Consider the following 22,289-nt stretch of genomic DNA (forward strand, 5'->3'; position numbering starts at 1 on the left):
ATCTCGTAAGCGTTCTGGTTGGAAATCAAGATCTTTGCAGCGTCTTTGTTTTATAACCTCTCGTGAGCGTCTTGTTTAGAAATCTGGAATTCTGATCCGTATTGATTTAACATCTCGTGAGCGTCGTGGTTGTAAATCGAGACCTTTACATCGTTCTCTAGCTTCTTGTGAGCGACCTGGTTGGAGATTTTGAACTCATCAGCGTTCTTATTAAATCTTTCATGGTAATTTTTTTTTTTTTTTTAATCTGCCATTTTCAAGCCCCAAAATTGGTATTAATAATATAAAAAAAGCATACGAACCATTCCATCCCTAAAATGGTGGCTACCAAAAGGAAAGAGCGCACGGCCCATCCCATACAAGAGAAGGCTGCTCACATTAGGAAAGGCACAGGGGCCACAACTTTCTTGCTTGATGTTGCTTCATGTTTTTATTCTTTTTTTAGATGTCTGCCAATGAACAAGACTGTGTTCGGGCACTCATAGAGATGTACCGCTCCCTGCCCTGCTTGTGGAAGATAAAGTCGGCGGATTACAGCAACCGCTACAAAAAGAAAGATGCGTATGAGAAGCTGGTGGCCATCTACAAGGAGCATCATCCCACTGAGACGGTGGATGAACACATTGTGCGTAAAAAAATCCAGGCTCTCCGCACAGTCTACAAAAAAGAGTTGAACAAGGTGGAAAAGTCGCTGAAGTCTGGGGCCGGAACTGACGACGTCTATGTGCCCAAGTTGTGGTACTATGACCTGCTGGCGTTCACTCGGGACCAGGAAATTCCTCGTCCGTGCCAGACTGTCACAAGCATATGTGCACCATCGCCTGAAGAGAACCTGCCCGAGTCTCCGGACGAGCATGTAAGTACCCCCTAGCTTCCCTTCTAGTAGCATGCCGTGTGTCTTGTAGGTTTATGAGACTGCATGGTTTCCAATAATAATGATTCACATTTTTCATGTTTAATCCCCCTGTTAATAACAGTTGTCACTTCCTGTTCTGAGAAGTATGTCCAAACAGTACTCCCCCCTCCTTTAAATGCATTTTTAATAATTTCCAAAGTCTATAACATAAAGATAAATACATTAACATATTGTGTCTTCCGCACATTTGTACGTACAGTATTGCTGCCCAATGTAGTTCAGCCCAGCTCTGAAAGCTCTGTAACCCCTGTGGTTTGCTACCTAGTTCCTCATAGCTTCCCATGAACAGGAATAGAGGTGTTGGAGAGGTGGGGCTCTAGGCTGAGTTGTTTGTATGTTATTGACTTTTAATTTTTTTTTCTTTTTGCTTGAATCGCAGGTGCCTCTTCAACAGCGGGAAAGACCAGAAGGGAACGATGTCCAGTCCCATCAGTCCTCCAGAAGCCCGTGTCTCGAGGATCAGAGACGTCCACAGCGGCCATCTCGCAAAAGAAAGTCGACAGCGGGGACACCTGTGGATCTCCTGGCAATGGCTAACAACATCTTGTCCAAGCATGCGGCAACCCAGCTCTCCGCATTCCCAACCTTGGTTGAGGAACGGTTAAAAAAATTGGACGTTACCCAACGATCTCACGCGGAGCGATTGATGTTTGACGTTCTGAACGCGGCAGCCGCTGGAAAACTGAGCGACACATCTATGTTGAACATCACTGAGCGTCAGCCCAGTAGCCAGTTTTATTTGGGACCACCACAGGAGCCCATGCACAGCACTCCTGTCCGCAGACCAGGCCCACATCATTCTCAGTTCTGGACACCACCTGCACCTCCTTCTTTTGCAGACTTTTCACAAGGACCTCCTACGTCCACGGACCGGTACAGCGAGATGGGCACCTACTATCAAAATTTGTAGGGATCTTGTCTTGAAAACACTATAGACTTCAGTTTTATAACGTCCATAATCCACTCTGCCTACTGCCCTGCAGTCATTGGCCTGACGCCCGGTAATTAATCCTTGTGCCACATGAAAATGTCATGTGAAAACAAATAAAATATATATATTTTTCAAATTTGTCTCCATACTACGTGGCTCTCTGGATGGGCAAAATACTATGTGGGTGGGCAATATGCAAAGTGGACATGCATACTGTACAATACCAAATGCATTATAATCGGGATATATATATATATATATATATATATATATATATATATATATATATATATATATATATATAGAACAGCACAATGCTCACCAATAGCGGGTGCCTAGCCCCCTGGATACAATGGTCCAAGCATTTATCCAACATATATACAAAATAGGAAAAAGAAGGCAGCACTCCCAAAGTTTCATGTGAAAAAAATATGGAGATTTCATCGACCCACATCACTGCTCGACGTTTCGGCTCCCTGAGCCTTTTTCGAGCCTTGAAAAAGGTTCAGTGAGCTGAAACGTCGCGCAGTGATGTGGGTCGATTAAATCTCCATTTTTTTTTTCACATGAAACTTTGGGAGTGCTGCCTTCTTTTTCCTATTTTGTATATATATATATATGTATGTATATATATATATATATATATATATATATATATATATATATATATATATATATATATATATATATACACACACATACACACACACACACATCATGAAAGCGCTAGGGCAGAAGAGGTTGTTGATTCCCATGGTTCATATGTTTGATACAGAAGTAGAGTATTTTCATAGTTCAATATTTTAATTGGAATGGAATAAAAAGAACAAGACAATGTACATAAATCAATATATCGTTATGTTGACATTGTTACTTGACAAAGAAATTGGTTGGGTTCTAAAAAGAATGGTACACGAGAGCGGATGAACAAAAACAAATGTAATCCATAATAAATGGTAAAAGATATGCCGACAGTTGCGCTACAATTGTTGGTGCTGCCATGAGACAGCCCCTGGACCATTGAAAAAGTCACAGTATTTTTCCCTGCAATTTGTCGCGTCATCATTGTTCCTTCCGGATCCCAGACTTTCCAGGCCAGAAACCCTGTGCTCATCTAGACGCCATTCTCCCTGGGTTATATCCCCGTTTGCAGGGTCAACAGAGTCTACATACTGTGGAGGGCTGTATGCAGTGGCATCACGGCGGCGCAAAAAGTTGTGGAGGACGCAACAAGCAAGAACCACAGAGTCTATAGACGATAGTTTCATGTTCATTGCAGTGTGGAAAACACGAAATCGGTTTGCCATGATTCCAAACGCATTCTCCACAACGCGTCTAGCTCTCGAAAGCCGGTAATTAAATATGCGCCGCTCAGGTGTCAGAGTTTTCTGGGAGAATGGCTTCAAAAGGTTGGGATGCAGTGGGAACGCCTCATCTCCGACAAACACAAAGTTCATGTTTTCAGTAGTGTCACTGTTGGGAGGCAAGGCCAGTTTGTTTTCTTTCAAGCGGTCCCCAAAATCGGTTAGCTCCAAAACTCCGCCATCAGATAATCTCCCGTTAATCCCTACAGACACACTTACAAATTCGTAGTTCGCATTAACGAGGGCCATCAGAATTACGCTGAAATAACCCTTATAGTTATAATAAAAGGAGCCGGAGTGTGGTGGTTGGGTGATGCGGACATGTTTCCCATCCAAGGCACCCCCGCAATTAGGGAACTGCCATTGCTCATGAAATCCCCTTGAAATCTCTTTCCAATCATCCGGGGTCTCCGGGAAAGGCATGTAATTTTGGTGTAAAGCAGAGATAATTGCTTTACATGTCTCCGGAATTATGACGCTGAGTAGGGTTCGGGAAATCGCAGCGCAGTAATGCAAGTCTTGCATAGACCTTCCAGTCGCCAGGAACCGGAGCGTAACAGCCAGTCTCTCATCCACAGGGACAGCAGCTCGCATCCTTGTATTTTGCCGCCTAATATAAGGTTCCACAGCTTCAAGTAGGAAATTAAATGAATCCTCGGACATTCTCAGGTAGTTCTTGAAATCATGCGGGTTGTTCTCCTTCAGTTCCCTGATTAGGCCCATGTGGGACAATTGATTCCTCTTCTGCAGCCACTGTCTGGTCCACATGCGGCGCTGTCGCTTTGCACGATTGTTTCGCGCTTCAGCCTCCAGCTGGTTCTGAGCTTCTAACAGCAATGCAGCCGCTACAATCGCAGGTACATCCGAAAGAGACATGGCAACCTGAAAAAGCACAATAAAAAATAATTATTACATATGATTTGCTAAAGTGGCACAAGACAACCAATACTGTTAAATAGTGTTCACACATCTTTTTTTTTTTTTTTTTTTTTTGTTATAAGGCAAAGTTCACATTAGCGTTTTGTTCGGTGCAGCCACGGCAATGCATGTGCCACTATATTTTACCTAGGGGCCTGAAATAACATGTGTTGCCCTATCGTTTTGTGAATCATGCGTCAGGACACAGAGGACGATGCATGATGTTTTTTTTCTGACCCTAAAACCATGGAAAAGTTAATGCATGGGTCACAAAAAGCGGCGTTGGGCATGTGCTCACATATCTGTTCAGCGTTGCATCTCAGACGCTGCCCTGTTCTACAGAAATGTGAACATAGGATTTAATGGAAATTTATATTTACATGTGTAATAAGCAGCGTTTAACACTACAGCCGCACCTCATTAACATCCCAAAATTACGATACAAGCTACTACAAAACTGAAAGCAAGACAATAAACGCTGTGACTTGGTAACGGGAACGCCAAAAAAAAAAAAGGATGTCTGGAGCCGGCGTCACAAACGCGACGCTGTGCATAATCAGAGACGCTATAGCGATGCCGATCGCGCCGCAGCTAGGACCTCCTCTGGGCGTGGTTAGGCGGTGCCGTACAGCGTCTATCTTTAGAAAATGGCGGCGAGACAGCGCTGTGCTCCTCTGGGGCAGGCCGAGGTGCGTTTTTTTGTGGACAGGATGGATGCCCTCGACTATGAGGGACGGAGGAGCCGGCCTGCCCACCCAAATTTGCACAAGAATGCAGTGCTGGGCCGCATTGCAGAAATGATGGAGAGGAGGTTTAGCATCCGGCGCAGTGCGCTGCAACTGCGCAAGAAGTGGGCCGACCTGCGCTATAAGCAGCCACTCCATCTGGCACACTTGCGAGCGGAGGCAAAGCAAGGCAAGTATCAGAATGGTGGAATTGGAAGACGCACGGTACCGAGCGGGGGGAAATGGGAGACTCGTGCCCGTGGTTGCCAACTTGTCCGGGACTTACGAGGACAAAAATTTAATATTTTCTTTTCAAATTTCTATAATGTCCAAGCGCAAAAATGCGTTGTCGCGTAAAAATTGGTCAGGTCATGAATTCCATAATCTCCACCCCCCATATTTAATTTATACGGATGTCCGCAATTGTAATCCCGATTGGCCTGAAATCATTACGTGGAGGTTGGCAACCCTGCTCGCACTGCCAGTAGGGGGAAACAGGAGACGTGCACTGCCGTGAGGTGCTTCCTATGTTCTATATATGTAATTACATTTAGCTTGTCAAAATTGATTTTTACTCCTTCCCGCAAATGGCCTCTTTTTTTTTTTTTTTTTCTACAGCTCTGTACTTTTGTTGTCTAAACATGGCGATTTCTTTTTTTTAATTTTTTTGTGTAGAGAGACGCCGCCGGCACCAGAGGGCACTGGCCTCCACCACAGCGGCCAGCAGCAGGCCACAGCCTGGACCGTCACGTAAGTTATCCATCATTCATTTCAATTTTATAACTGCATATGGGACTTTACAGGGGAGCAGAAATATAGAATACATTACAGATGCTGCCGAATTTCGATAGGCTCCTAACTTTTGCTGTCAATGTTGTCTAGTTTTATTGTGATGTCTACAGCTCTGTACTTTTGTTGTCTAAACATGGCGATTTCTTTTTTTTATATTTTTGTGTAGAAAGACGCCGCCGGCACCAGAGGGCACTGGCCTCCACCACAGCGGCCAGCAGCAGGCCACAGCCTGGACCGTCACGTAAGTTATCCATCATTCATTTCAATTTTATAACTGCATATGGGACTTTACAGGGGAGCAGAAATATAGAATACATTACAGATGCTGCCGAATTTCGATAGGCTCCTAACTTTTGCTGTCAATGTTGTCTAGTTTTATTGTGATGTCTACAGCTCTGTACTTTTGTTGTCTAAACATGGCGATTTTTTTTTTTAATATTTTTGTGTAGAAAGACGCCGCCGGCACCAGAGGGCACTGACCTCCACCACAGCGGCCAGCAGCAGCCCACAAGCTGGACCGTCACGTAAGTTATCCATCATTCATTTCAGGCTCCTAACTTTTGCTGTCAATATTGTCTAGTTTTATTGTGATGTCTACAGCTCTGTACTTTTGTTGTCTAAACATGGTGTTTCTTTTATTTTTGTGTAGAGAGACGCCGCCGGCTACAGAGGGTACTATCCTCCCCCACATCTTCCAGCAGCAGCAGCAGCAGCCCACAAGCTGGACCGTCACGTAAGTTATCCATCATTCATTTCAAAATTATAACGGCATATGGGACATAAGAGGTGAGCTGAAATATTGTATACATTACAGATGCAGTAACCCCACCGCAGTCCACTACTCCGCCCTTCCGCTACCCATCTTCCTCCCCCGGCTCGGCATCATTCTCCCCAGAGGCGAGCATTCGTAAGTGACGATAAACTGCGAGCGGTTCCCCACAGCGAGTTCAATTGTTAAACAGATATGATTTTGATTACTTTTAGCTCCGGGAACTCTGGCCCGAGACAGGGGATGGGTGGTCAGCAGCTCCAGTGATGGACAACAGGCGTCCCTTCTCCGTAAGTATACAGACAGTGGGAGGGGTTATCGGTGGGATGTCACATTTGACAGCGACTAATAAAATGCAACCAATAAAAAAAAGACCTCTGGGACAGGACAAAAAAAAAAGACTTTTATTCTATCTTCTATCTACAGAACCGGACACTGTGAGAGAGCTGCTGGCCAAACAAGAGGGACTGGAGCGGACAGTAGCGCTCTTGGAGCGCACAGTAGTGCTGCTGCAGCATCAAGTGCAGCAACATGGACGCACGCTGCGACACCTTTTGGCGCGCGGGCGTTAAAAATGTTTTTTTTTTCTGTTTTTCTTGACAGATGTTAGTGTTTTGTTGAAAAAAAAAAAAAAACAGTTCAGTTTCTAAAAAAAAAAAAATTTCGTTCCTTTAAGTTGTGTGCTGTTTTATTTACTAGCGGAGCACGCCAGGGCCAGCCAAGGCAGACACAAGAGAATTAGTTAACCTTTCCATATAGTGTGTGCAAAATTGGCAGACAGCTAGTTTACCTTTCCATATGGTGTGTGCAAAATTGGCAGACAGCGCAACTGAGTTTGCAAATCGCATAGTAATGCCTCCATCTTGTGCGTCTGCTTGCCAGATGCACAAGATGGCTGCCGGAGGTGTTTTATCCATCATTACACCATATACATAGATAAACATTATTGAATAGCCATAACTATACACAAAAGAAACAAACAACTGAAAGACATTTCATACCGTTGATGAGCAAGAAAAGAAACGATGAAGACGCCTGCAGTAGAATACGTTCTAGACAGAACGTCCACGGGAGAAGAGGATCGTAGCTGGCGAAGGATCGTTCCGAACAGGACGCTGGAAAGGCAGAAGACCGTGAAGACACAGCGCTCCAACAATATGAATCAATCGCTGTAGAGTTGCGGTTTATATTCCGGGACGCCGTAACGTCACATCCTGGGTGTCTCCCTGTGCAGAAAACACACCTATCTGGCTACGTCTGCATCGTTAGATCGTTACACTCTTGCTGTGTGACACTGAGCAAACGACTAGCGAGGACGATCTGTGAGTCGCTGTTACGTCACTATATCGCTCCAGCATCGTTCGTAGGTTGGTGTGTTTGGCATCTCTGCAGCGACCTAAACAGCGACGTTCCAGCGATCTTATTTTGGTCGGATCGTTGTCGTTCTCGTTGTAAAATCGTCTAGTGTGACGGTACCTTAAGGCACTGAAGATTTATGGCGGCTGGTCAGTAATGTGCACTCATAGAGTGAGTGACCCTGGCTGCAGGACCCCACAGATGAGGATATACGGTATGTCTCTTACCTATATATACCATATATGAGAAAGAGTCAAATATCCTCATGTGTGGGGTCCTGCAGCCAGGGTCACGTCTTTCAATGCACATTACTGACCAGTCTTGTCAGTATATATATATATATATATATATATATATATATATATATATATATATACACATTATATATATATATATATATATACATAATTGTCTAAGGGTCACTTCCGTCTGTCTCGCCTTCTGTCACGGTTATTCATTCGCTGATTGGTCTCGGCAGCTTCCTGTCATGGCTGCCGTGACAATCAGCGACGGCCACAGTCCGATTAGTCCCTCCCCTACTCCCCTGCACCCACTGCCTGGCGCCCGCTCCGTAATCCCCTCCACTCACCGCTCACACAGGGTTAATGGCAGCGGTAACTGCCCGCGGTGTAACGCACTCCGTTACCGCTGCTATTAACCCTGTGTGTCCCCAACTATTTACTATTGATGCTGCCTATGCAGCATCAATAGTAAAAATATGTCATGTTAAAAATAATAAAAAAAAAACAAAAAACCTGCTATACTCACCCTCCGCCGCCTTTCCCGCTTCTCTGGACGCTCCCGGGACCGCTCCATTGCAAGCGGCAGCTTCCGGTCCCAGGGCTGGTGTGCGACAAGGACCTGCCGTGACGTCACGGTCATGTGACCGCGATGTCATCATAGGTCCTGCTCACACCAGCCCTGGGAGCGGAAGCGTGCGCTTGCAATGGCGCGGTCCCGGGAGCGTCCAGAGAAGCGGGAAAGGCGGCGGAGGGTGAGTATAGCAGGACTTCCAATGGGCCTTCAGAAAGTGAGTATATGTTTATTTGTTTTTTAAGTCTCTATACTACGTGGCTCTGTGCTGGGCAATATACTATGTGGCTGGACAATATACTACGTGGACATGCATATTCTAGAATACCCGATGCGTTTATATATATATATATATATATATGACACTGGTCTGATAAGACCCCAACCCATATATATGTTCTATCCTGTAGCCTGGGTCAGGATCCTATCAGACCAGTGTCTGCATGATTTCATATCAGTAAATCTAAGGTGGTAAACACGAAAAATAAAAAACACGAAATATGAAAAATAAAAGGTAAAACCTTTTATTAAAAAAGTTGAGGATGAATATATATTTACTATATGGAGACCCGATGCTATCGCATTGGGAGAGCGGTAATGTCACGATGGGGTCAGGCTTTGTAGCGTTGAGAATCTCTCCCCCCCATGTGCTCGCCCACCTATCCACTCTCTCTTTCCCCGTCTGTGCTCTCTTCTTTGACCTGTCTACCCCATGTGCTCTGCGCTCCTCTTGTACAAAGATGGCGGCGGTCAGGGAGTCATTCGGCTGATCCCAGCAGTGGCATGTTTGCAACGGTTTTCCGCTGGTGGTACCGCTCAAGAAGATGAGTATAAAGTGTGTGTGTGGGTGTGTGGTGCGTACGGCATATACAGTGTGTGTGGTGCGTACGGCATATACTATACAGTGTGTGTGGTGGACGGTGTTCAGCTGATAGTACCGCGCAAGAGGCTGGTATCGTAAACAGTTTCCAAATTGAGACACCCATCATTTGGGTGTCCCAATATGGTGGTCGGTGAACTTCCGCCTCTTAGAATTCTGGGATCTGGACACATCTGGACGGAACAGGATGTGAAGACATTACAAGGTAAGTATATATTAAGATGAAAAATAGCCAGACAGAAGAAAATAGAAACAGCAAGTAGGTGCATATAGAAAATCACATATGGGTGCGGGTCCATTTACATATACTCAGTCTAGACCACAAGATCCCCAAGGGAGAGAAGAGGAAAAAGGAACAGAAGAGCCAGGGGGTGTACTTTTTTCTTTAGATGGGTAATATTCTACCTCCCCCTCTTTTTTCTGATTCCCTCATTTCCATTTCCCTCTTTGGGGTCTTGTCCAGACAAGAGTATTCCTTTAGGGTTACCTGGACACATTCAGGGAGCTATACCCATATGATGGCCTCTATACGCACCCACTGGCAGTTTCTTCTATTTATGTCTTTGTCATATATTTCAGGGCTGTGCCAGTATCAGCCCCCAGAGAGGGACAGACAGTGACCAGAATCCAAGGAGTGGGAGCTACAGCGGGTTCCATTATACAGCGTGGAAGCTAATGCGGGGGTCATTATACAGTGTGGAAGCTAATGGAGGGGTCATTATAAAGTGTGGTAGATAATGTGGGGGCCGTTACACAGCGTGGGACCTAAGGCAGGAGTCATTATACAGTGTGGGAGCTAACGCAGGGGTCACTATACAGTTTGAAGGTTGCTGTCGGGCCATCATACAGTGTAGGGGCCTATATACAGTGTGGGGACTACTGTGGGGGCCTGTAAAGAGTTTGGGGCTACTGTGAGAGCACAAAGGAGACATTGTACTATGTAAGGGCACAGTGGTGGCATTACTATGTGATGCAGTATGAGGAGCATTGCATTTGTACCACACAGCAGGAGCAGTAATAGGGACACATACGGCAGCTGGGGCTCAGTATTGGGGTATCAGGTGCAGTAATAGGGACACATACGACAGCAGCGGCTCAGTATTGGGGTATCAGGTGCAGTAATAGAGACCCATACGACAGCAGCGGCTCAGTATTGGGGTATCAGGTGCAGTAATAGGGACACATACGGCAGCAGCGGCTCAGTATTGGGGTATCAGGTGCAGCAATAGGGACACATACGGCAGCAGCGGCTCAGTATTGGGGTATCAGGTGCAGTAATAGGGACACATACGGCAGCAGCTCAGTATTGGGGTATCAGGTGCAGTAATAGGGACACATACGGCAGCAGTGGCTCAGTATTGGGGTATCAGGTGCAGTAATAGGGTCACATACGGCAGCAGAGGCTCAGTATTGGGGTATCAGGGGCCGTAATTGTGACACATACGGCAGCAGCTGCTCAGTATTGGGGTATCAGGTGCAGTAATAGGGACACATACGGCAGCAGCGGCTCAGTATTGGGGTATCAGGGGCAGTAATAGGGACACATACGGCAGCAGCGGCTCAGTATTGGGGTATCAGGGGCAGTAATAGGGACACATACGGCAGCAGCGGCTCAGTATTGGGGTATCAGGGGCAGTAATAGGGTCACATACGGCAGCAGAGGCTCAGTATTGGGGTATCAGGGGCAGTAATAGGGTCACATACGGCAGCAGAGGCTCAGTACTGGGGTATCAGGGGCAGTAATAGGGTCACATACGGCAGCAGCGGCTCAGTATTGGGGTATCAGCAGGATGAGGGGTTTGTGCAGGTTGGAATAGATGGTGATGGGGCTGGAATATGAGAAGCGAAATGTGTCTTTGTTGTAATTTCTGCAGACGAGTCCTGGGTGGAGAAGTCGCCATGTCGGTCTGGACCAGATGGAAAAGGCGGGAAAAGTGAACGATTCCATCAGAAAGAACGTCAGTGGTAAGTCATCATCTGTAACTGTGCTGTAATCACTTGTATGCTTTGTAGGACTGGTATCTACCCCTATATGGTCACAATATGGCGGTAATATCAGTATTGGTCTTGTGGAGATGTTTTTTTTTTTTTTAGTTGCAGCAGGATCATCTGCTGACGTTCTCCTACGTCCACTATTAGGGTGCATCACCATAGTTGTAATCAGAGGTTAGGGGCCCACTCAGATGTCTCGCCCCCCCTGGGCTGAACCCCTAGCTACGCCTCTGCTGGTAAGTCTTGTGACAGCAGATGACATACTGCTTCCGAATAGCAGCTTTCTGTCAAATTTATCTACAGGATAAATTGGTCCTACATGTTGATCGTCGTTAGTCTTGATTAGAGATGAGCGGTGTTCGAGTCGAACTGTTCGCCAATTTCAAATTCGAGCTGTTTTGGGCGGTGTTCGAGTCGTTCGTCGAACTCGAACAATTTGCTTAAAATTCGGCTGTTCAAGTTTCTGTTTGATAACTGTTCGTTCATCAAAAGCCTAACTTGATTTGCACATTAAAACTGTTTATCATTGTTAATAGACTGTTTCAGTGTATAGTAGGCCGGAGGGGCAGGGGATAGATCTGTGCTGAAATAACGCCGATCTCCATTTTTTTCCCCCTGCATTTACAGTGGGGTGGTGCAGTCTCTCAGCCTATCAGCAGTGCGCACACACAGCATGTGATGCACACAAGCAAGGGCATGTGTCATTGGCTGTGTATGTCACATGTCCTTGCCCTATAAGAGCCAGCCATTTTCCCTGTTGCCACCATTTCCTCACTGCTGCAGCTTAGTGTTAGACGGCACCGCTGCTGCCGTGGGCACTATACAGACTAAAAGTCTTTTTTTGCTTAGGGAGTCGGGAGTCGGGACTAGTTGTAATATCAGCCCTTTTCAGGGTAGGTTACAGCAGTTCGTAGCACTTTTTGCCAGGCAGGTCTGTGCCAGTGCTGTGCAAGTGTTTGTCACAGCATTTGGTGTAATCTAGCTGAGCCAATCCTTTTGGGCTAGTAGCATTGTCTGGTAGTCATCTGAGTAGCCCGCCTGTGAAGCTAGCTACACCACCTGTGTATCTAAATTTTTACTGCATCTAACCCAGTAAATCTTTTTGGGCTTAGTAGCAGTGTCTGCACGTCAGCGGAGTAGCCCACCTGTGAAGCTAGCTATACCGCCTGTGTATCTAAATTTTTACTGCATCTAACCCAGGAAATCGTTTTGGGCTTAGTAGCATTGTCTTTAAGTCATCTGAGTAGCCCACCTGTGAAGCTAGCTACACTGCCTGTGTATCTAAATTTTTACTGCATCTAACCCAGTAAATAGTTTTGGGCCTAGGAGCAGTGTCTGCACGTCAGCGGAGTAGCCCGTCTGTGAAGCTAACTACACCGCCTGTGTATCTAAATTTTTACTGCATCTAACCCATTAAATAGTTTTGGGCCTAGGAGCAGTGTCTGCACGTCAGCAGAGTAGCCCGCCTGTGAAGCTAACTACACCGCCTGTGTTTCTAAATTTTTACTGCAGCTAACCCAGTAAATTGTTTTGGGCCTAGGAGCAATGTGTGCACGTCAGCGGGTAGCCCGCCTGTGAAGCTAACTACACCGCCTGTGTATCTAAATTTTTACTGCATCTAACCCAGTAAATTGTTTTGGGCCTAGGAGCAGTGTCTGCATGCCTGTGTATCTAAATTTTTACCTCATCTAACCCAGTAAATCTTTTTGGGCCTAGTAGCAGTGTCTGCACGTCAGTGGAGTAGCCCGCCTGTGAAGCTAGCTACACCTCCTGTGTATCTACATTTTTACTGCATCTAACCCAGTAAATCCTTTTGGGCCTAGTACCACAGTTTGGCCACTCAGTTTTCATCCATCGGGTTTTGTGCCAACAACTACAGATACAGAGTTGCCAATTAGTTAGGCACCAAAATGAGTGGCAAAAGGCCTGCTACTGGTGGAAAGGGGAATAGGCTTGTTGGAAAGGGAGAAAAAGGTTGTGTTCGTGGGGTAGGTGGTAAAGCAACAGTAAAATCTGCAGAAGAAAGACCATCTTCCAGCCAAAGTAAGATGTCTTCTTCTTTTCGTGGACAATCTGATACGATCCCTTTCTTACGACCATAGCTACGAGCATCGCCAAAAATTCCAGATGAGGCACAAAAACAACAGGTGCTTAAACGGATATCAAGTGTGTAATGTGCTGCTGCAGTGCAGTATAGAGCAATCTCCACCAGGGGGTGCTGGATAAGGAAAGGAGGCTGCACACACAGCACAGCAACACTGAGCAACAACAGAGGTGTCACAGGTAATGAAAGGGACATGAAACAAGCCAAGGTCATACACGGAGATAGCAGCGCGGTACAGAAGGGGCGAGCAGAGAATCGTCGGGGACAAGCAAGACGTCAGAACCTACCGGGAACGTGGTAACCAAAACGTGAGACATAAGACGGAGTCGGGGTACAGACCAGAGGTCAGAACAAGTCATAAACGGGTGCAGGCAGTCAGAGGCAAACAGGAACACAATAACAGGGATCAGGTCAGGAGCTCAAACCGTGCAGCATGAACTATAGCTGACACTGGCCCAATGGCTGCAGAGGACTTAAATAGCTCAGCCAGCTCCAGAGTGAGGCAGAGAGGATTAATTCCCACATGACCAGTCCAGAGACAAGAGAGCTGAGCATAATCTCAGAACTGGATCATGACAAAGTGCTCATTCAAGTGCGCTCTCCTCCATGTCAACTTCAACATCACAACTACTCCAGTCCTCAGAGTTGTCACCCCAATCGCACTTGCTTCCTCACAGCTCCCAAGCCTCCAGCCACCCGTCTGAGTATGGGGTAACACAGATGGTTGAGTCTGCAGAGCTGTTTACTCATACTATATAACACAAAAAATGGAGTTCTATACACATAGAAATGTAAAAATTGCATAAACTTTATTCAAAGATACAAAATACATAATAATAGACATTAAACAATAAAAAAGACGAATACCCTAGTAAGGATATATGTAAGACCTCGGCACAACTTTAATGTATTTGATAATACTCACACCAAACCCTGTAATATACTCTGCTCTATAAAAGCCGTATAACATCCAGTTAGTACCTAGCAACAAATATGTATGCAGATCGCTGGATATGCATGTGCATATGTATGCTCTAATACTGTGTCCTAGTGAACAGCATACATAGAAAGAAAAAAGATAGAGCACAATTACTGAGTAGAATATACGGTTGTCTTACCCATGGTGGAGGGAAATAAGGTGCCGAGGTGCCAGGTCGACCCCCCTGACGCGCGTTTCGCGTTTGCTTGTTCACAAGAGGGAATATTGTAAAGTTGTGCCGAGGTCTTACATATTCCCTCTTGTGAACAAGCAAACGCGAAACGCGCGTCAGGGGGGTCGACCTGGCACCTCGGCACCTTATTTCCCTCCACCATGGGTAAGACAACCGTATATTCTACTCAGTAATTGTGCTCTATCTTTTTTCTTTCTATGTATGCTGTTCACTAGGACACAGTATTAGAGCATACATATGCACATGCATATCCAGCGATCTGCATACATATTTGTTGCTAGGTACTAACTGGATGTTATACGGCTTTTATAGAGCAGAGTATATTACAGGGTTTGGTGTGAGTATTATCAAATACATTAAAGTTGTGCCGAGGTCTTACATATATCCTTACTAGGGTATTCGTCTTTTTTATTGTTTAATGTCTATTATTATGTATTTTGTATCTTTGAATAAAGTTTATGCAATTTTTACATTTCTATGTGTATAGAACTCCATTTTTTTTGTGTTTAATAGTAGTATAGGAGTATACATTTATTAGTCCTTTTACATATGGGTTTAGATTTTCAGTCAATTAGACAGTAATTGGATTTATAGGGAACCCATGTTTATTCCTGAGAGTTGTTATATATTACTCATACTATAGCCTGGGAATCAGAAGTCTGCTCCAGAGCCTCTGTGAATCCAGACGAGGAAATGATCTGCACTGATGCCCAGAATCTTTGTGAGTCGGATCCAGGCCCAGATGAATGTACTGAGCATAATGTAGACCCTTGTTCCCAAACTGTCTCTCCTGTTGGTGGAGACAATGAGGAAGATGATGATGAGACTGAGACACCTGATTGAAATGAAAACTTGACTTTTCGGTCAGGGCAGGAAGAGGTTGGCTCTGAGGACGATGGGTGTGAGAACACACAGGATGATGATGACGAGGTTGGAGACCCCACTTACTGTCAACCCACAGTCCGCCAGTCCATAAGGTCTGCAGAGGAGGTGGAGGAGGATGCTAGTGACGAGTCTGACAACGAGGTTAGGTTGCGCCTTCCTGGACAGAGACGGAGTAGTGGAAGCACGTCAACAACTGCATCCTCAACCCCAACTGTGCCTTTGAGAAGAAGTCGTGGTGGCTCCTCAGGTCGCACGGGCTCTAAGCCTTGCATGGCCTGGGCATTTTTTGACATCGCAAAGGATGACCCAACTAATGTTGTCTGTAAGATTTGTCACCAAAATCTCGGTAGAGGCCAAAAAATTACTAGCTTGAGTACTTCATGCATGAACCGTCACATGGATATGATGCATATGTTGCAGTGGGAAGCTCACTGTGCTACAATGCGGCCAAGTGGGCCGGGTCAACCACCGTCTGCCCCATCAAGTGCATCTGCGTCCTCTTCATCCTCTGTGATTGTGGGGACAGCAGTCGCACATGGTTTTTGACGCAGACCTTCCACCTCTTTACCCGCAACTGTCAGTGTGATTGGCAGGTCGTCAGGACATTTGCAAGTGGAAACACCTGCTGGTGTTGAGCGCTCTCCGACATCGAGACCACATTTTGATCAAGGCAACATAACATCTCTGCCTGCACCTTCCTCACATACCAGCAGTTTGCCGGGGACACCCTACTCAACTCCATCTAAGCACGGCAGCCAGCCCTCAGTCCCTCAGATGTGGACAAATTAAAGACCATTTCCTCCTAGCCATGACAAAGCTAAGAGCTTGAATTTCACCATCTACAAGCTGTTGGCTACAGAAATGCTGCACACCTCCTTACTATGCTGTCACCAGGGCTCAACGGCATCAGGCGGTGTTTACATTGAAGCGTCTGGGAAATGTAAGTCACACAGCTGAGGAGTTGTTGTCAGCTCTGGAGACCGAGTTCCATCAATGGTTGTCTCCACTCAACCTGCAGCCAGGGAAGGCCATGTGCGACAATGCTGCAAACCTGGGTGCGGCCCTTCTTCAGGTGGTGGAACAAGAGGAGGAGGAGGAACAGGAGGAGTCGTATGTGGAAGGGATAATATCTCCAAGGTCCAGACGGTCAGCAGCACCAAGGCGGCTGGCATTGGAGGCTGGGGGAGAGGGATTACCGAGGGCGCATGGTAGCAGCCAAACTGTTGAGGAAGGTGCAGGAGGCGAGAAAGAAGTGGAGGACAAACTGGCGCTGAGCATGGAAGACTCATCAGATGAGGGAGACCTTGATCAAATTTCTGTTGTGCGAGGTTGGGGGGAGAGGGCAGAGAAAGGAAGCATGATTCTCACCTCGCCGCCACCAAGACAACAAGGACTTGGTCCTCCTGGATGCGCAAGACACATGAGCGCCTTCTTGCTGCACTACCTGCAACATGACCCTCGGATTGTCAGAATCCGAAGTAATGCCGACTACTGGGTTGCCACACTCTTAGATCCCCGGTACAAAAGTAAATTTGGCTAAATAATTCCTGCCATAGAAAGGGATTCACGCATGCAGGAGCATCAGCAGAGATTGTTACAGAATCTTACATCTGCTTTTCCACAAAACACCAGTGGTGCACGTAGTGAATCTCTGAGTTCTAACTTGCCAACCGTGGGACTACCGAGTCATCACTCAAACCGTAACAGTAACATCGTATCTGGTGGTAACAGCAATTTTTTCCAATCGTTTCAAGATTTTTTTAGACCCTCCTTTGCAAGGCCACAGGAGACAAGAAGTCTGACGCACAGCCAATGCCTAGAGAGGATGGTACAAGAGTATCTCCAAGTTAACATCGATGACTGTGGAACTGGACCCTTGCTCATTTTGGGCTTCCAATCTTGAAAAATGGCCTGAGCTCGCCACTCACGCCTTGGAGATCTTGTCGTGCCCCGCAGCCAGCGTTGTCTCTGAACGTGTGTTCAGCGCTGCTGGTGGTGTGCTGACAGATAAGCGCACGCGGCTGTCCAGTGACAATGTAGACAGACTAACGTTCATCAAGATGAACAAATCCTGGATCCGCAAGGACTTTTCTACCCCTGTGTCATCCTGAGGAGACTAAAAGCTTGATGATTTTTGAAAAACTGTTTTAAAAAACTCTGGCGAAATTGATTCCACTTAAGTGGTGTCTGTGGCCAAATTTTTGAAAAAATGGAGACTCTTTATTAAGTCCTGTTGCTGTGTTTTACATGGCGTTGCCATCGTCAATTCCAGGTGGGTGGGATCGTCTGCAGAGTTGTTTACTCATACTATGGCCTGGGATTCAGACTTCTGCTCCAAAGCTTCAGTGTCTGCTAGCCAGCAGAGTAGACCACCCACCCACCGCCTGTTTATCTAAGTAATAATTTTTAACTGCATCTAGCCCAGGAAATCCTTTTGGGCCTAGTAGCATTTTGTGTTACTCAGCAGAGTACCCCACCCATGAATCAAACTACACCGCCTGTTTATCTAATTACTAATTTTAAACTGCATCTAGCCCAGGAAATCCTTTTGTGCCTAGTAACATTTTGTGCTACTCAGCAGAGTACCCCACCCATGAAGCAAGCTATACCGCCTGTTTACCTAAGTACTATTTTTAATGGCATCTAGCCCAGGAAATCCTTTTGGGCCTAGTAGCAATTTCTGCTACTTAGCAGAGTACCTCACCCATGAAGCAAGCTACACCGCCTGTTTGCCAAAGTACTATTTTTTAACGGCATCTGACCCAGGAAATCCTTTTGGGCCTAGTAGCAATTTCTGCTACTCAACAGAGTACCCCACCCATGAAGTAAGCTACACCGCCTGTTTATCTAAGTACTAATTTTTAACTGCATCTAGCCCAGGAAATCCTTTTGGGCCTAGTAGTATTTTGTGCTACTCAGCAGAGTACCCCACTCATGAAGCAAGCTACACCGACTGTTTATCTAAGTACTATTTTTTAACGGCATCTGGTCCAGGAAATCCTTTTGGGCCTAGTAGCATTTTGTGCTGCTCAGCAGAGTACCCCACCTATTAAGCAAGCTACACCGCCTGTTTACCTAAGTACCATTTTTTAACGGCAGCTAGTCCAGGAAATCCTTTTGGGCCTAGTAGCAATTTCTGCTACTCAGCAGAGTACCCCACCCATGAAGCAAGCTACACCACCTGTTTACCTAAGTACTATTTTTTAACTGCATCTAGCCCAGGAAATCCTTTTGGGCCTAGTAGCATTTTGTGCTACTCAGCAGAGTACCCCACCCATGAAGCAAGCTACACCGCCTGTTTATCTAAGTACTAATTTTTACTACAGCCAGACCAGAGAAGCAGAGCGCCGAGGACAGACAGCGATAGGTAAGTATGTAGTGTTTTTTTTTTTTTACTTTAACGATGGTAACCAGGGTAAACATCGGGTTACTGAGCTCGGCCCTGCGCTTAGTTACCCGATGTTTACCCTGGTTACCAGCGAAGACATCGCTGAATCGGCGTCACACACGCCGATTCAGCGATGTCAGCGGGACCTCAACGATCAAAAAATGGCCCAGGCCATTCCGACACGACCAGCGATCTCACAGCAGGGGCCTGATCGCTGGTACGTGTCACACATAGCGAGATCGCTACTGAGATCGCTGTTGCGTCACAAAACTTGTGACTCAGCAGCGATCTCGCTAGCGATCTCGCTATGTGTGACGGGGCCTTTAACGCTAAAAGTCTAGAGACAAAAGATACATAATGAAATGCAGAAGCAAAGAACAAGGTAAATGAATCTTACCTGTACAACTTTGTTCCATACATGTTGCATGACATATACAGATAAAGGATTTGTATCCACTGCACTATACTGAAAAAAACAAACAAACAAACAAACAACTATCAGATTCCATATGTCATGAAATAATAAGAACTTTAGAGCTTTTTTTAAATATTCTATGTAATTGTAAAGGTGCTGTTACATAGAGAAGAATATAAAAACAAAGGTGCTTCTCACAAAATTAGAATATCATTAAAAAGTTAATTTATTTCAGGCTTCCTAAACATTTAAAAAGGTCCCTTAGTCTGTTTCAGTAGGCTCCACAATCATGAGAAAGACTGCTGACTTGATAGATGTCCAGAAGGCAGTCACTGACACACTCCACAAGGAGGGTAAGCCACAAAAGGTCATTGCTAAAGAAGCTGGCTGTTCACAGAGTGCTGTATCCAAGCATATTAATGGATTTTTAAGAAAAGGCCATTCAAAAATTTGGGGGAGATTCACAAGGAGTGGACTGCTGCTGGAGTCATTGCTTCAAGCCACCACACACAGATGTATACAGGACATGGGCTACAAGTGTCACATTCCTTGTGTCGAGCCACTCATGACCAATAGACAATGCCAGAAGTGTCTTACCTGGGCCAAGGAGAAAAAGAAGTGGACTGTTGCTCAGTGGTCCAAGGTGTTGTTTCAGATGAAAGTAAATTTTGCATTTCATTTGGAAATCAAGGTCCCAGAATCTGGAGTAAGAGTGGAGAGGCACACAATCCAAGCTGCTTGAGGTCTATTGTGAAGTTTCCACAATCAATGATGGTTTGTTGAGCCATGTCATCTGCTGGTGTAGTTCCACTGTGTTTTATCAAGACCAAAGTCAGCGTAGACGTCTACAAGGAAATTTCAGAGCACTTCATGCTTCCCTCTGCTAACAAGCTTTTTGGAGATCTAAATTTCATTCTCCAGCAGGACTTGGCACTTGTCCACACTGTCAAAAGTACCAATACCTGGTTTAAAAACAACAGTATCACTATGCTTGATTGGCCAGCAAACTCGCCTGACCTTCACCCCGTAGATAATCTATGGGGTATTCTCAAGAGGAAGATGAGAGACACCAGACTCAACAATGCAGATGAGCTGAAGGCTGCTATAAAAGCCACCAGGGCTTCCATAACCCCTCAGCAGTGCCACAGGCTGATCACCTCCATGCCACACCGCATTGATGCAGAAATTGGTGCAAAAGGAGCCCCGACCAAGTATTGAGTGCATTTACTGAACATACAGTGGGTACGGAAAGTATTCAGACCCCCTTTACATTTTTCACTCTTTGTTTCATTGCAGCCATTTGGTAAATTCAAAAAAGTTCATTTCTTTCTCATTAATGTACACTCTGCTCCCCATCTAGATTAAAAAAACAGAAATGTATACATTTTTGCATATTTATTAAAAAAGAAAATCTGAAATATCACATGGTCATAAGTATTTAGACCCTTTGCTCAGTATTAAGTAGAACCACCCTTTTGAGCTAGTACAGCCATGAGTCTTCTTGGGAATGATGCAACAAGTTTTAACACCTGGATTTGGGAATCCTCTTCCTTGCAGATCCTCTCGAGTTCTGTCAGGTTGTATGGTGAACGTTGGTGGACAGCCATTTTCAGATCTCTCCAGAGATGCTCAATTGGGTTTAGGTCAGGGCTCTGGCTGGGCCAGCCAAGAATGGTCACCAAGTTGTTCTGAAGCCACTCCTTTATTTTAGCTGTGTGCTTAGGGTAATTTTCTTGTTGGAAGGTGAACCTTCGGCCAATTCTGAGGTCCAGAGCACTCTGGAAGAGGTTTTCATCCAGGATATCTCTGTACTTGGCTGCATTCATGTTTCCTTCAATGGCAACAAGTCATCCTGTCCCTGCAGCTGAAAAACACCCCATAGCATGATGCTGCCACTACCATGTTTCACTGTTGGGGTCGTATTGGGCAGGTGATGAGCACTGCCTGGTTTTCTCCACACATTCCGCTTTGAATTATCACCAAAAAAAGTCTATCTTCGTCTCATCAAACCAGAGAATCTTATTTCTCATAGCTTGGGAGTCCTTCTTGTGTTTTTTTAGCAAACTCTATGCAGGCTTTTATATGTCTTACACTAAGGAGAGGCTTCCGTCGGGCCACTCTGCCATATAGGTCTAACTGTTGGAGGGCTGCAGTGATGGTTGACTTTGTGGAACTTTCTCCTATCTCCCTACTGCATCTCTGGAGCTCAGCCACAGTGATCTTGGGGTTCTTCTTTACCTCTCACCAAGGCTCTTCTCCCATGATTGATCAGTTTGGCTGAACGGCCAGGTCTAGGAAGACTTCTGGTGGTCCCATACTTCTTCCATTTAAGGCTTATGGAGGCCACTGTGCTTTTAGGAACCTTAAGCACTGCAGAAATTCTGTTGTAACCTTGGCCAAATCTGTGCCTTGCCATAATTCTGTCTCTGAGCTCCTTGGCCAGTTCCTTTGACCTCATGATTCTTATTTGATCTGACATGTACTGTGAGCTGTGAGGTCTAATAAAGACAGGTGTGTGCCTTTCCAAATCAAGTCCTATCAGTTTAATTAATCACAGCTGGACACCAATGAAGGAGTAGAATCATCTCAAGGAGGATCACAAGGAAATGGACAGCATGTGACTTAAATATGAGTGTCTGAGCAAAGGGTCTGAATACTTATAACCATGTGATATTTCAGTTTTTCTCTTATAATAAATTTGCAAAAAATTCTACATTTCTTTTTTTCATTCAAGATGGGCTGCAGAGTGTACATTAATGTGAAAAAAAAAAATAACTTTTTAGAATTTACCAAATGGCTGCAATGAAATAAAGAGTGAAAAGTTTAAAAGGATCTGCATACTTTCAGTACCCACTGTACATTTCAGCAA

At 45.4% G+C, this 22,289-nt stretch overlaps 2 protein-coding genes across 10 annotated transcripts in view; one reads left to right on the plus strand and one right to left on the minus strand.

The window, feature by feature from the left end:
- LOC138642798 (ethanolaminephosphotransferase 1-like) overlaps window positions 1–22,289 on the minus strand; it is a 127,304-nt gene that overhangs the window by 63,843 nt on the left and 41,172 nt on the right. For 3 of the 9 annotated variants that reach the window (XM_069731303.1, XM_069731302.1, XM_069731304.1), the window contains one exon: window positions 19,403–19,471. In XM_069731303.1, the coding sequence (XP_069587404.1) occupies window positions 19,403–19,471 (69 nt within the window). Of the gene's footprint in view, window positions 1–2,577; window positions 4,094–7,416; window positions 7,531–19,402; window positions 19,472–20,017; window positions 20,633–22,289 lie in introns of those variants that run through there. The other 6 variants (XM_069731300.1, XM_069731301.1, XM_069731298.1 and 3 more) reach the window with 5 other exon arrangements.
- Window positions 280–1,977, plus strand: LOC138642797 (uncharacterized). The gene is made up of 2 exons (XM_069731295.1): window positions 280–856; window positions 1,296–1,977. The coding sequence occupies exons 1-2, from the start codon at window positions 446–448 to the stop codon at window positions 1,824–1,826; spliced, it is 942 nt and encodes a 313-aa protein (XP_069587396.1). The 5' UTR covers window positions 280–445; the 3' UTR covers window positions 1,827–1,977.

The sequence above is a fragment of the Ranitomeya imitator genome, chromosome 6 (genome assembly GCF_032444005.1).
Source record: "Ranitomeya imitator isolate aRanImi1 chromosome 6, aRanImi1.pri, whole genome shotgun sequence".
NCBI lineage: Eukaryota > Metazoa > Chordata > Amphibia > Anura > Dendrobatidae > Ranitomeya > Ranitomeya imitator.